General features: G+C 42.1%; 1 protein-coding gene across 1 annotated transcript; it reads right to left on the reverse strand.

Annotated features, from left to right (window-relative positions):
• Nucleotides 1-683: 683 nt before the first annotated feature.
• Nucleotides 684-4,986, reverse strand: HSPA5 (heat shock protein family A (Hsp70) member 5). Its single transcript, XM_052647902.1, has 9 exons — nt 4,906-4,986; nt 4,595-4,824; nt 4,265-4,496; nt 3,718-3,855; nt 3,323-3,435; nt 2,838-3,228; nt 2,477-2,714; nt 2,000-2,167; nt 684-1,592 (listed from the first exon to the last, which is right to left on the reverse strand). Exons 2-9 carry the CDS (start codon nt 4,717-4,719, stop codon nt 1,030-1,032), a joined length of 1,968 nt encoding a protein of 655 aa, XP_052503862.1. The 5' UTR covers nt 4,720-4,824; nt 4,906-4,986; the 3' UTR covers nt 684-1,029.
• Between the last annotated feature and the right edge of the window lie 10,300 nt (nt 4,987-15,286).

The following is a 15,286-nucleotide window of genomic DNA, read 5'->3' on the forward strand; positions in this document are numbered from 1 at the left end:
CCCCTCTGCACACACTACTTCAGGTCATTTTTAATGATTGTATGGAAACTGATCTGAAAGGACCTCCTGTCCAGATGCTTTGGGCAACACAACAGAGGTCCAGGCCTCAGAGTAAATCACACGTCAGGTCTGTTCCACAAATTAACCTTGCAGCCTGTTGCCCCATGTATAAAATGTCCATCTTTGGACTGAACTGTATTTCATGTTAGCACGACAGCCTGCCCTTGGTTATCATACTTAAATTGTTCTCACTCTTGTACCAGAGGTAGAGATTGACATGGTTGAGATTCAAAAATATACCTTCACATCCTAAAATTAGGAATTGAATCTAAGTGTGTAAAATTATCATTCATCACTTATCAAATCTCAAGAGAATCCAAGCAGTTGTAAAGTGTTGAGTAAATAGAAGGCTACTGTAAGTTTTTGAAAGGTAAGGGGAAGCAGGAAGTTTCAACTATGCTCAAGAAAACTCCGCTCTTGAAATGGTCCTTGCCTAGTTAAGCATATGGATGAACCAACCTCCCACCCCTTTTCTTAGATTAGGTTAGGCAGGTTTCCCAAAATGACTGAATATTTAAAGAAATGTTTCCTTACCTCAAAGCCCTGAACACTCCCAACACACGAGAGTCTAACCTTAAATGACTAACCTAATTAGAAGCTTTATCACAAAAATTAGACCAGTGTAAATAACAAACATTTATTGGTGTCACTTATGGTAGAAAAAAGTTCCTACACCAGATACACATGACCCAATTGTTAAATAGAACATTTTCAAGGTGAACACACGCCCTAACCCAGCTTTTTTAAACCCACTTTTGATGACAGCCAATTCTTCCTTGCCCCCCACCCCAAGACATGTGAGCAACTGCTAATGAAAAGCAGTAAACAGCCACTTGGGCTATAGCATTTTCAACTCCACTCCAAGGTGAAGATTCCAATTACATTCGAGACTTAAGTTCTCTTAATTTTCTCCTAGCAAAAGTTCCTGAGTCCAGTATTTACAATATTACAGCACTAGCTGAGCAGTGTCTACAACTCATCTTTGTCTTCTGCTTCCTCCTCATTGGTTGGGGGAGGGCCTGCACTTCCATAGAGTTTGCTGATAATTGGCTGAACAATTTCTTCTAGCTCCTTCTTTTTCGCTTTGAAATCTTCAATGTCAGCATCTTGGTGACTTTCCAGCCACTCAATCTTTTCTTCTACAGCTTTTTCCATGGTCTCCTTATCTTCTGAGGAAAGTTTACCTCCCAGTTTTTCTTTATCTCCAATCTGATTCTTAAGAGAGTAGGCATAGCTTTCCAATTCATTTCTTGTGTCAATGCGCTCCTTGAGCTTTTTGTCTTCTTCAGCAAACTTCTCAGCATCATTGACCATTCTTTCAATTTCTTCAGGTGTCAGGCGATTTTGGTCATTGGTAATTGTGATCTTATTTTTGTTGCCTGTACCTTTGTCTTCAGCTGTCACTCGAAGAATGCCATTCACATCTATCTCAAAGGTGACTTCAATCTGTGGGACCCCACGGGGTGCAGGAGGAATTCCAGTCAGATCGAAAGTTCCCAGAAGGTGATTGTCTTTCGTCAGAGGTCGTTCACCTAGAAGTCACACACACAAAAATTGTTAGTTGTCACTGATAAACGTTAGTACATTTGGATCTCTACATTTAAGTCTGCAGTGGGAAAGGCACTCTTATCAACTTAAAGTGGGTTGTACTGGATCTGAAAAGAGCAGTGAATTAAGTTACTAGTACTGTTAACAGAATTTTGTCTACTTTATAGCAAGCAGTATGAACTTTGCTCGTTGTATTTTAGAAGCTTAATGGAAAAGAGTGCCAGACAAAAAACAGATTTTAGTCCTGGCTCTACCAAACTCAACACTAAATTAAGGCCTTCTCACCTGGAAACAGCAGACACTTCTCTCCCTAGTCATTTCAACAGTGTATATTAAAAAAAGTCAAACTCTTCAAACACATATCATGGTATTAACAAATGTAAGCAATTACCTTCATAGACCTTGATGGTAACAGTTGGTTGATTATCAGAGGCTGTAGAAAAGATCTGAGACTTCTTGGTGGGCACCACAGTGTTCCTTGGAATCAGTTTGGTCATGACACCTCCCACAGTTTCAATACCAAGCGTCAGGGGACATACATCAAGCAGTACCAGGTCACCTGCAAAAATAAGTTAACTGTGTTAAGTTCCAATTCAGGAGTCCCAGGAGCAATACCAAGCAGTCCCCACGATCAATGAAACTTTATCTTCTCCATCTTGCCATTTGGTTAGGTTCTATGCAAAATCATTTCAGAAGCAGTGAATTAAATACAGCTGCTAAGGATCTTGAGACTTCCAGGTCTTGTCATCACTGTACCCTTCACTAGCTCTTTGAGCTTGCTGCTTGTGTTCTATTGCTTTCTAAAGCAACAGCTAATACTCTTCTCATTAAGCTACTGAAGCACTGTGGACAATGCTGACAGACTTACCTGTATCTTGATCACCAGAGAGCACACCAGCCTGGACAGCGGCACCATATGCCACAGCCTCATCTGGGTTTATGCCACGGGATGGCTCCTTGCCATTGAAAAACTCTTTAACCAGCTGTTGAATCTTTGGGATTCGAGTAGAGCCACCAACAAGAACAATTTCATCAATATCAGACTTCTTTAAATCAGAATCTTCTAACACTTTCTGGACAGGCTTCATGGTTGAACGGAACAGGTCCTAGAGTAAGAGACACAATCACTGTGATGATGCCTGTCATACCAACAAACAGTCGAAGTCCCTAAATGCACTGTCCCAAACTCAGAGTCTAACTAGATCTCATTAGCAAAACAAGGAACATACCATGTTTAGCTCTTCAAATTTGGCCCGAGTCAGGGTCTCCGAGAAGTCTTCTCCTTCATAGAAGGACTCAATTTCAATTCTTGCTTGATGTTGGGAAGACAGGGCCCGTTTGGCCTTTTCTACCTCACGCCGGAGTTTCTGCACAGCTCTGTTGTCCTTCCGAACATCTTTGCCAGTCTTCTTTTTGTAGAGCTTGATGAAGTGTTCCATGACACGCTGGTCAAAGTCTTCTCCACCCAGATGAGTATCTCCATTAGTGGCCACGACTTCAAAGACACCATTATCAATGGTGAGAAGAGACACATCAAAGGTTCCACCACCCAGGTCAAACACCAGGATGTTCTTCTCCCCTTCCCTCTTATCCAGGCCATAAGCAATAGCAGCTGCTGTCCTGTTAGGGGAATGAGAAAGAAAAAACAAACCTTACTTAACTTTTACCTTTCCACATTTGGCAAATGTGCCATACTTTTGAGTTTAACACTTACGGCTCATTGATGATCCTCATGACATTCAATCCAGCAATAGTTCCAGCATCTTTGGTTGCCTGGCGTTGGGCATCATTGAAATATGCTGGTACAGTAACAACTGCATGAGTAACCTAAAATGATAACAAAAGATAGTCAGACATATTTTATCATAGTTTAATCTTTAAGTTACAATCATTTTATTTTTAAGATATATAATTATATGTATGTGGACTTGCAAGCAGTAAGTGATAAATGAAAAGACCCTAGTATTTTGTTTGATCTCCAGTAAAACATGCAAGTAATTAAAACTGATATACATGGATGTCAGACTTTTAAAATGATGAAAGATCTACACAACACAATCAAAAACAGTAATAATAAAACTGCTCAACACGGTTCTAGAAAATACCTACCTTCTTTCCCAAATAAGCCTCAGCAGTTTCCTTCATTTTAGTGAGAACCATGGCAGAAATTTCTTCAGGAGCAAATGTCTTTGTTTGCCCACCTCCAACATCAACTTGAATGTATGGTTTAGTTTTCTTTTCAACCACCTATTTGAGAGAATAATTACTATTTTCAGACATAGAAGCAATGACATTTTAAACTTTAAAAGAAAGAGAACTGAGACACACTTCCCTCTCCAAAGTTGGGTTTATTTTGGACCCTTTGAGCTGACTATTTGGGGCAGAAATATTTAAGGTGTAGAAGGTGCCTTACAATTACAAGCCACTTCAGTTTTAATCACTCTCTTAATCCTAAACTATTGTCGACAGAATAGTTTTGCATGAAATTTCCTTGCCAACTTTACTATCTTCAGTTCTGAAATATACTAGGAGTATAAAATAAAATTACATACACACGACAACTATATCCCCCTTGCTCGTGCCTAAACTTTTTAATCCTAAATACTCCCATCACCACCACCCACTATCTATTTAGAAGGAAAAAACCGGTTCGAACCTTGAAAGGCAAGAACTTGATGTCCTGCTGCACGGACGGGTCGTTCCAAGTCCGGCCGATGAGTCGCTTGGCGTCGAAGACTGTGTTCTCAGGATTGGAGGTGAGCTGGTTCTTGGCTGCATCGCCGATCAGACGCTCCCCTTCAGGAGTGAAAGCCACATAAGACGGCGTGATGCGGTTGCCCTGATCGTTGGCGATGATCTCCACGCGGCCGTTCTTGAACACCCCGACGCTGGCGGAAAAAACCGAACGGAAGGAATCAGCACCACGATGCTCTGGGCAGCCCAGGAGGCCACGCCCCATTTTCCCCTCTCCCCAAACCCCACTTACCAGGAGTAGGTGGTACCCAGGTCGATGCCGACCACCGTGCCCACGTCCTCCTTCTTGTCCTCCTCCTCCGCCCGTGCCGTGCCGAGCAGCAGCAGCAGCACCGCGGCCACCAGGGACAGCTTCATCTTTCCGGCACCGTCGGCCAGTAGGTCAGCAGGCAGCTAGCTATAGGGCTTCGCAGGAAAACCAGCCACAGGCCGCAAACACAGGAGCGCACCGACGTTACTGAGCTGAGGATGACAGGGCCCCGGATCAGGAGAACAGCGGACAATGCGAAGGGCAGGTCCGAAAAGACAGGCCTCAGCACCTACCTCTCAAACGCACGTAAAGATTAAGTTGAAGCGTCTGTGATGTCTCGGTCAGCGTCGACCGCGCCGTCGCCTACTCCGCTTATATACCCTCCCCCAGCCCCGTCGTGGAGGCCTCGGATTGGCGAAGGCGCAGCTCGTTGGACGTCGCTGATTGGTCCAGGCCACCAAGCTGGCCGCTGCGGATTCGAAGCGGCCTCCTCCGCAGCAAACGTCATCGCTACGCCCCCCGGGCTGACTCATTGGCTGTTGGGCGCGCCCAACAATCACCAATGAGACACAACATCCGCCCCGTGCTCCCGCTCCGTTGGTTTAGCAGCTGCCTGTCAGTGACGGGATCTCTCGCACCGAGGTGGTTTCCGCCGGTAACAGCTGAGGTCCCACCTCCACGCTGGGCCCTGAGGGGATCCGGCCCGTCCGGCGTGCCAGATCCCCTGGAGGCAGTAGGGCTTGAGTCAGTGCCTTCTCCACGACCCGCCTGCCTGACCTTCCTCCGTCCCTCTCGAGGGAAGCGGCTGTTTTCTCCTCCCCGCCTCCATCCCGTCCCAGGCAGGCAGGTGTCAGCGTAGATGTTGTAATCACCTCCGAACAAATTTCTCTGTCCTTTATAGCTGCCACAGGTACTAGTGTCCTGGGGTTTTTTGTTGCTCATCAGGCCGCTGCTCTCTAGTTGGGACCTAAGCTGGGCACTGCCCGGTCGCGAATCATGGCTCCTGCTACTCACATGCCCCGGCACCCGTGTTTCCCAGGTCTCCCCACATTGCCTTGCCCCACGGTAAGTCCCGGCACAGACCTGACCAAAGTAATTGGCTCCTATACAGAGTCCCCTACACATGGCAACCCTGCCCTTAAGAGCGTGCTAATGCCATCACTCCCACCTTGGCATGTATCATTTTTCTAGCTTGTCACCTCTTGTCTTCCCTCTCCTTGCCATCATTTCCTTTTGTGGCTCAGTTTATCATTTACAATGCCTTCTTCATCCTTTATTGATACCTTTTTACTTTCACTTCTGGAAAAGGTCCTATTGTGCTAAACGTATTTAATGGACAAAGACCTCTGGATATTGCCATACTCTTGTAGCAAAAAGTATAAAGGCTGCTATTTACTTTAGCCTTACTATGTGCCAAACATTATTCTTTTGCCTTTTGGTCCTTACAGTTCAATACTTGGCATTTCCCATCTTACAGATGAGAAAATTGAGACTAAAGAGATTAATTGTCACAGAGCTGCTAAGTAATAGAGTTATTATTGATATCCAAGTAAGCTTGACTCTCTAGCCAATCCTCATAATAAGTTTTTAAATTTGTTTATTCTTTGGCCTCAGTGTAGAGCATGTGGGGTATTAGTTCCCCAACCAGGGATCAAACCCATGTCCCCTGCATTGGAAGTGCAGCGTCTTAACTACTGAACTGCCACAGAAGCTCCCAACAGTTTTTTAAAATTAAGTTCACTTATGCAACATATCATTTTAGAGGCCCTACTAGAGATGGGTCAAAGGCCTGATAAAAAAATATTTTGAGATGCTTACAATAAATTTGTGGGACTTAACCACAGTCGGGAGCTAGTGACTCCAGTATTTTTTGCACTAAATGGTTTCCTGAGATTCATTGGTATGAGCAATACTATGTCCAAATAGCACTGAAACATCTTACACACAGTTGACTAAGATGCTGAGCCTAGGAGTCAGTACTCAGGAATTTTTCTTTCTCCTTTAGTGCTCCTCAAAGGTTATGCTGGTGACTCAGTGTTGACTCCATTTTTACAATTAAAGTTGCATCATGCATCTCTTTCACAGAGCTTGTAATACTGCTGTAACAACTACCCTTCTTCAGGTTACATCAGTCCATTATCAAGATAGACATCCCCATTCCACCACATTGCAGTTACATATCATTTCAAGCAAATTTTCTGTATGTATCATAGTCCATATCCTTTAAAAACAGCTCTCAATTTCAGCCTCATCCTTGATTAATGGAGTAACCTTTGCAGCTCTCCTTTTCTGAGATTTAGAAAAGTGGTATCTGGCTAACTGCTAAAGAGAATTGAACATATTGGTGGTTGTAGTATTTTTAAAAGTCAAATATATTAGGTAAATTATAGTGTATTCCAAGGTGCAATCATTTATGGATGGAGTAGGAAAATCAGTAAATAATTTGCTGAATGTTAAATACCAATAATAATAACAGTGCTAAGTTATCAATATTTTAGTGCTAAACACTATGCTAAATGCTGTAAGTGCAATATTTCTTTTAATCCTTAGGTAAATATTTGTTAAATCCCTACTTTGGCGATAAGGAGTATGAAGCTCTAAGAGGTAAAGAAACTTGGCCAGGAGGTCACACAGCTGAAAAGATACAGAACCAGAATTTGAGCTTTGGCAGGTTAATTTTTAATTTCTGTAGTCTGGATTGTCATCCTGAACTTCAGGTTTATAAGACCTCTGTAGTTTTTAGGATATAGAGTAGTTACATAGTTTGCAAGTATTTTGATATTGGTGATAGACAAATGTAGATTTTTATCCAGTAATTTAAACAAGCTCAGTTTACTTGTGCTCTTATGGATAAGAAAATAAATTTCTATTTCCCATCTGATCTCAGAAAGCTAAGCAGAGTTACAGTTGATTAGGATTAGATGTTATTTAGCTCCTAAATCTTCCTTTCTGAAAGGGAATTAAAGGCATAGCGCAAGAAGGAAAAGGCCAATGTAATCAACAAGTTGAATATTTACACCCTGGTAAGTTCACATACTTTGTTGGAGAGAATATTCAGCTAAGAAGGCATATGACTGTGGAAACACGCAACCTCCCAGAGCCTCAGTTTCCTCTTCTATTGAATGTCAGGAATTTCTGTCCTTCCTTGTCTTGGTGGCTTGTTTCAAGGATCAAATGAGATATTGTATGTGAAAGTTGTACAGTAGTGGTAATGCTATTATTTATCATGTAAATATACTATGAGAATAAATTTTAGAAGTCTTCAAGCAAACCACCTCTTGAGAGTGAATTTTCAAGATTACTTTCTATGGAAAGTAGTGTTTGGTGATCTCATTGAATCTGACAAAAATGTTTGGAAATGCTTTGAAAAGTGTTACATCTAATTACTCTTGTATTGGCTGCATAAGATGTCTTTTTTGATTAAGAGACCGAATAATTCCTCAGCCTTCATTAAACAACAAGAGAGTGAGAGAAAAGTATATCTCCCCAATACCCAAGCTGAGAGTAATAGGAAGTATGAATCCTATATTTTAGTACTTCTGATAGTGCAATGTATCATTCAATAAGTTTTTTTGTCTTCACTTAAAAAGTGACTTTAATAGTTAATAGAGAACCTTCCCCACACACAAGTGAAAAGTAACAGATGGTGTGTTTTCTGTTCTTCACATAAATATTTTTGGTGAAAGGGATTTAGGAGGATATATTGTGTCAGCGTGATAGAGAAGAAGGATCACGGAGTTTGCAGGCATAAAAATGAGTTCGAATTCTGTCACGAATTGGCATTGACTTCCCTGGTGGCTCAGATGGTAAAGCGTCTGCCTGCAATATGGGAGACCCGGGTTCGATCCCTGGGTTGGGAAGATCTCCTGGAGAAGGAAATGGCAACCCACTCCAGTATTCCTGCTTGGAGAATCCCAGGGACAGAGGAGCCTGGTAGGCTACAGTCCATGGGGTCCCAAAGAGTTGGACACGACTGAGTGACTTCACTTTAGGGTAAGTCACTGAATCCCTCTAAAGCTCTGTTTACTAGTCTGTAAAGTCAGACATGACTGAGTGACTTCGCTTTTAAAATGAGTGTAATTGTGCCTCCTTACAAAGCTACTTATGATTGAGGTACTTGATTAATTATAAAGTATTTTATACATAAAATGTTCATTTTAAAAGTTTTCCTTTGAAGTACAGTAAGCTACGGAGGGGACCTCCCTGGTGGTCCAGTGGCTAAGGTGCACCCTTGCAAGGCTGGGGGCCTGGGTTTGATCCCTGTTCTTCAGGGGACTAGATCCCACATGCCACAACTAAGGCCCAGTGCAGCCAAATCAATTTAAAAAAGAAAAGAGGAAGGACTGAACATAAAGAGCTACCTATTGATTTTGAGTGACAATATTTGATGTCTTAAATTTCTAAATTTTTAAAATAGGAAATATATATACGTAGCATATAATTCAAAGGGTACAGTATACAGTGAAAATAAGTTGGCCTGCCACCCAGTCCCCAGCCCTGTTACCCTACACAAGTGAAGGTTACTGCTCTCACTGCTTTCTGATAGTACCTTCTAGAGATGTTTTATTCACATGCAATGTGTGTGTGTGTGTAACTCAGTTTTAAAACCAATGGTAGAGGATAGTGCACAAATGGTTTCTGCTCCTCTATCCACTTGGCTGTGTTTCTTGGAGATTGTCACAAATCAGCTGCCTTCATTTTTTTTTTTAATGTCATACTGGGTGCCCTGAATTGAGTATCTACTACATGGTGAATGTTTTATACATTTTAAACCGTTTTATTATAAATTACAATGTGGATGCAGAAAATACAAATGTACAGTTTAATGAAAAACATGAAGTGAATCCCTAAGTATTCAATCACTAGGCCAAGGAATAGAATGTTGTCAGTACCCAGAAGTCCTCATTTTTTCCCCTAGCACAGTCCCCTCCTCCATGAAAAAAAGTGACTTTTCTGGACTTCCCTGGTGGTCCAGTGATTAAGAAGCTGCCTGCCAATGCAGAAGATATAGGTTTGATCCCTGGTGTGGGAAGATTCTGCATGCCGTGGGGCAGCTGAGCCTGTGTGCCCACAACTATTGAGCCTGTGTGCTCACAACTATTGAGCCTGTGTGCTAAGAGCTGCAGCAGCTGAAGGCTGCACATCCTAGAGCACGTGCTCTGCAACAAGGGAAACCACTGCAATGAGAAGCCCGCACACGGCAACTAGAAAGTAGCCCAGGCTCACTGTTTCTAGAGAAAACCTGCCCGCAGCAATGAAGACTGAACGCAGCCAAAAATAAGTAAATAAATATATTTTTTTAAAGTGACTTTATTGTTACAGTCTTCAGAACTTAACCATGTAAAAATACCTCCTCACACATCATGGTTTAGATTCCTTTGTATTTTTTCACTTGATGTAACGGAACCCAAGAGTATATATACTCGTGTCTGGCTTCTTTCACTCACATTGTTTTAAAGTTTTATCCTTATTGTTATGTGTAGCTCTAATTCATTCAATTGTTTAGTATCCCCAAGACAGCACAATTTAGGTTGTATTTAGTATTTTGGCTATTATGAACAATGCTACTGTGAACATTCTTCATGATTCTTGGTACACACGTACACAAATTTCTCTACAGTGTATGACCAGGGTTTTGGCTAAGATCAGGTGTGTAGTATGGGGGCTTCCCAGGCTACACATTGGGAGGAGGAGGCCCCCCCTCCTCCCAATGCAGGAGGTGTAAGAGATGCAGGTTTGATCCCTGGGTGGGAAAGATACCCTGGACTAGGAAATGGCAACATGCTTCAGTATTCTTGCCAGAAAAAATCATGGACAGAGGAGCCTGATGGGTACAGTCCATTGGGTTGCAGAGTCCAACACAACTGAGCGACTGAGCATACACAAGGATCAAAAGGTTTCAGTCAGTTCAGTCATTCCGTCGTGTCCAACTCTGTGACCCCATAGACTACAGCACACCAGGCTTCCCTGTCCATCACCAGCTCCTGGAGCTTGCTCAAACTTGTCCATCGAGTCGGTGATATCATCCAACCATCTCATCCTCTGTCATCTCCTCCTGCCTTCAGTTTTTCCCATCATCAGAGTCTTTTCCAATGAGGCAGCTCTTCACATCAGGCGGCCAAAGTATTGGAGCTTCAGCTTCAGCATCAGTCCTTCCAATGAACATTCAGGACTGATTTCCTTTCCAAAGCCTGGAAAAACCATAGTTTTGACTATATGGAACTTTGTTGGCAAAGTAATGCCCTGCTTTTTAACATGCTGTCTAGGGTTTAAATATCTTCAAAAGGTTTAAATATGTTTCAAATATAGTAGATCATGTTGAACTACTTTCCAAGTGTACAGTCTCACCAGAAGTTTATGAGAAGTCCACGTGTTCATGTCATTGTCAACACTTGATATAAACTTTATTTGACAGTCTGAGGCATGTGTACTCGCTTCTCATTGTGGTTTTAATTTCTCTGATTTTAAATGGAGTTGTGTACTTATTCATATTTTTATTGGTCATTTTGATTTCTTTTATGGGGTTCATAGTTAAAATGGCAACCCACTCCAGTGTTCTTGCCTGGAGAATCCCAGGGACGGTGGAGCCTGATGGGCTGCCATCTATGGGGTCGCACAGAGTCGGACATGACTGAAGAGACTTAGCAGCAGCAGTTATGGTTTATTACATAACATATATTACATAACATAGCAATGAGATGGTTAGATAGCATCACTGACTTGATGGACATGAATTTGAGCAAACTCCAGGAGATAGTGGAGGGCAGAGGAACCTGGTGTGCTGCAGTCCATGGTGTCACAAAGAGTCAGACATGACTTAGTGACTGAACAAGCACAACAAAATAAAATTAGCAAAATACGCACAGGGAAATCAGAAGTCCAGATTTCTAAGAATCTGCTCTCAGTGGGGTAACCTAAGACATGATTAATTGCTCCAGGTTCCAAATAGGAAAAGGAGTACGTCAAGGCTGTATATCGTCACCCTGCTTATTTAAATTATATGCAGAGTACATCATGAGAAACGCTGGGCTGGAAGAAGCACAAGCTGGAATCAAGATTGCCAGGAGAAATATCAATGACTTCAGATATGCAGAGGACACCACCCTTATGGCAGAAAGTGAAGAGGAACTAAAGAGCCTCTTGATGAAAGTGAAAGAGGACAGTGAAAAAGTTGGCTTAAAGCTCAACATTCAGAAAATGAAGATTATGGCATCTGGTCCCATCACTTCATGGCAAATAGATGGGGAGACAGTGGAAACAGTGTCAGACTTTATTATTTTGGGCTCCAAAATCACTGCAGATGGTGACTGCAGCCATGAAATTAAAAGATGCTTACTCCTTGGAAGGAAAGTTATGACCAACCTAGATAGCATATTCAAAAGCAGAGATATTACTTTGCCAACAAAGGTCTGTCTAGTCAAGGCTATGGTTTTTCCAGTGGTCATGTATGGATGTGAGAGTTGGACTGTGAAGAAAGCTGAGCACCGAAGAATTGATGCTTTTAAACTGTGGTGTTGGAGAAGACTCTTGAGAGTCCCTTGGACTGCAAGGAGATCCAACCAGTCCATCCTAAAGGAGATCAGTCCTGGGTACTGAAGGACTGATGCTGAAACTGAAACTCCAATACTTTGGCCACCTCATGGGAAGAGTTGACTCATTGGAGAAGACTGATGCTGGGAGGGATTGGGGGCAGGAGGAGAAGATGAGATGGCTGGATGGCATCACCGACTCGATGGACATGAGTCTGAGTGAACTCTGGGAGATGGTGATGGACAGGGAGGCCTGGCGTGCTGCAATTCATGGGGTTGCAAAGAGTGAGACATGACTGAGTGACTGAACTGAACTGAACTGAACAACGTGTGACAACATGTACAAAATGTTGCCAATCAAGGAAGCTCATCTGAGCCTAGGATTCCAGGATTTTTATTGGGGGTCAGTCAGGTGTACAGTGCACATCCAGAGAGAAGATGTTCACCAGAGAATACATACTTGTTAGTATAAATCAGACGAACTAGTACAAAGTGGCTCAAAAACCCCAGGCGTGTGTTCTTGTTTTTTCCTTTATTCTTTTTCAAATTCCTTTCCCATGTAGGTTATTACAGAATGCTGAGCAGAGTTCCCTGTGCTAAACAGTAGGTCTTTATTGGTTCTTTACTTTAAATATAATAGTGTGCACATGTCAATCTCAAACTCCCAATCTATCCCTCCCTCCCACACTTTGCCCCTGGTAACCAGAAGTCCGTTCTCTTAGTCTGTGAATCTGTTTCTGTTTTTATAAATAAGTTTGTGTAATTTTTTTTTAGATTCCACATATACACGATATGACATATTTGTCTTTCTTGATTTATTTTCTGAAATTGTCCTTTTCTCGATTTAGAGTTTCTTATTTTGTAATTAGTCCTTTATATTCTACATATTAGTCATTTTTTCAGTTATATGTATTGCAAATATCCTTTCACCACACTGTGGCATTTGTTTTCAACTCTTCCTAGTGTCTTTAAAAACCTTTTACTTTTGAAAGCATTGCAGACTTGCAGAAGGTTACTTTGCCATTAAAGGGCTGTATAGTCAAAGCTATGGTTTTTCCAGTAGTCTTGTAAGGATGTGAGAGTTGGTGTTTTTGAATTGTGGTGTTAGGGAAGACTCGAGAGTCTCCTGGACAGCAAGGAGATCAAACCAGTCAATCCTAAAGAAAATCAACCCTGAATATTCATTGGAAGGACTGATGCTGAATTTCCAATACTTTGGCCATGTGATGCGAAGAACTGACTCACTGGAAAAGACCCTGATGGTGGGAAAGATTGAGGGTAGGAGGAGAGGGGCCAGCAGAGGATGAGAAAGTTGGATGGCATCACTGACTTAATGGACATGAGTCTGAGCAAACCCTGGGAGATAGTGGAGGGCAGGGAAGCCTGGAGTGCTGCGGTCCATGGTGTCACAAAGAATTGGACATGACTGAGCAACTGAACAACAAAAACAGCAGCAAAATACTAGAATCCCATGTACCCTTCACTCAGGTTCCTCCAAGAAGGAGGATGTAAGGTGTAAAGTGACATCTTACACAGTTGGAAAAACTAGGAAGTTGACATCAGACCATTACTTTTAACTAGATCACACATTGCACTCAGTTTCTACCATCTTTTTAGCCTGTGTGTATGTTTGTATATAATCCTATACAGTTTTTTTTTTCCAAGAAGCATTATTATTTAATTTATAGCCCCACTGTTTTATATGTACATTTATGGACTGTCCAAAAGCAGTAGTCTTTAGTAACCTTGGAAGTTTTAAATAGTCTAAGCAGCTCCTGATATCAAGTTGTCAAATTCCTCACCAAGGACAGCCTTAGATAATCTGTGTGCTCCCAGATAGTAAGTATTCACCTGGCAGCCATCTGTGCTTCAAGCCTCCATCTTTCACCTGCAAGGCTGGTGGTACTCATTTCTGCCAAATTCTGCACCTTGACACAATTATCAAGATCTAAACCTTAAGTGGCACTTCGACGTTGACCTGATTTCACTCTTTGACAAGGTCAACATACCTGCAGTTATACTGTGAAGCCTTTCCCTTTCACACGCAAAAAATCCCCTCTTCTATTAAAAATTCCCTGACATACAATCGATGAGCAATACACTCACCCCCATCGTCCCATCTCCTAACATGGAAAGGCAGACCTGGGGCCTCTGGGGCCTCCTGAGTTCTCACCGTCAGCGTGGTGGAGGCCACACCAGGACACCGCCCTCCAGTGTTCAGGACGCAGAAACCTCGGGCCAGCAGGGTTGCGACAGGAACCTCTCCAGACCCAGGGAGTCTGCATGCCAGGGACCTGGCCCTGAGAGGCCTGGTGGCAGCTCGCCCCAACCCACCCGAACCTCCGGAGAAGAACATCCCTACTGAGAGCAGAGGCTAGAAAGCAGTCTTATACTGTTTTATCTGATGGATAGATTCATGTAACCATCACTAAAATTAAGTTAGAACTTAATGCTATCTTTGATGGCCAGATAGTTTGACAAACGGGAAACATCAATTTTTTTTCTTTTATGGTTGTGCTTTTTATGTCTTGTTTAAGAAATCTTTCCTTATCCTGAGATCAAGAAGATCTTGTTCTTAATTATCTGCTAAAAACTTAATTTTTATTGTTTTAATTAATTAACTGGCCATGTCCTGCAGCATGTGGGATCTTAGTTCTCAGCCAAGTATTAAACCAGTGCTTTGATAGTGCGGAGTCCTAACCACTAGACCACAACGGAAGTCCCTAAAACTTACATTTTTAAACCTGTCTCTCTCAGATCTATATAATTTACTTGGAATTTATTTTTTTATATATGTAAGTTATACATAGTGTGAGTAAAATGAATTTTTTCCCATATGGATACTCAATTGTCCCAACACCATTTTTCATATCAGTGTTTTGTGAGCCCCTGTCTTAATTTCTATAGCTGTATAGAGCTGGACTTTGAGCGACACACAGGTTTGAACTGCATGGAGCCACTTACACATGGATTGTTTTCAATAAGAAATAGTACAGTAGTACAGAATCCAAGGTTTGTTGAATTTGTGGATGTAGAACTGTGAATACAGAGGGCTAACTATAAGTTACAGTTGGATTTTCTGTTATGCAGAGGGCTGGTATCTCTAACCCCGCACATTGTTCAAGAGTCAACTGTAATAAATTTT

This window comes from Budorcas taxicolor, chromosome 11 (assembly GCF_023091745.1).
Source record: "Budorcas taxicolor isolate Tak-1 chromosome 11, Takin1.1, whole genome shotgun sequence".
NCBI lineage: Eukaryota > Metazoa > Chordata > Mammalia > Artiodactyla > Bovidae > Budorcas > Budorcas taxicolor.

Excerpts from the sequence above, each read along its gene's own strand:
- HSPA5 (XM_052647902.1), bottom strand. The coding sequence starts at position 4,719 with ATGAAGCTGTCCCTGGTGGCCGCGGTGCTGCTGCTGCTGCTCGGCACG. Across the intron at positions 3,856-4,264 it reads TCAAGTTCTTGCCTTTCAAG|GTGGTTGAAAAGAAAACTAA; the intron begins GTTCGAACCGGT and ends TCTCTCAAATAG. Across the intron at positions 2,715-2,837 it reads AATTTGAAGAGCTAAACATG|GACCTGTTCCGTTCAACCAT; the intron begins GTATGTTCCTTG and ends CTCTTACTCTAG.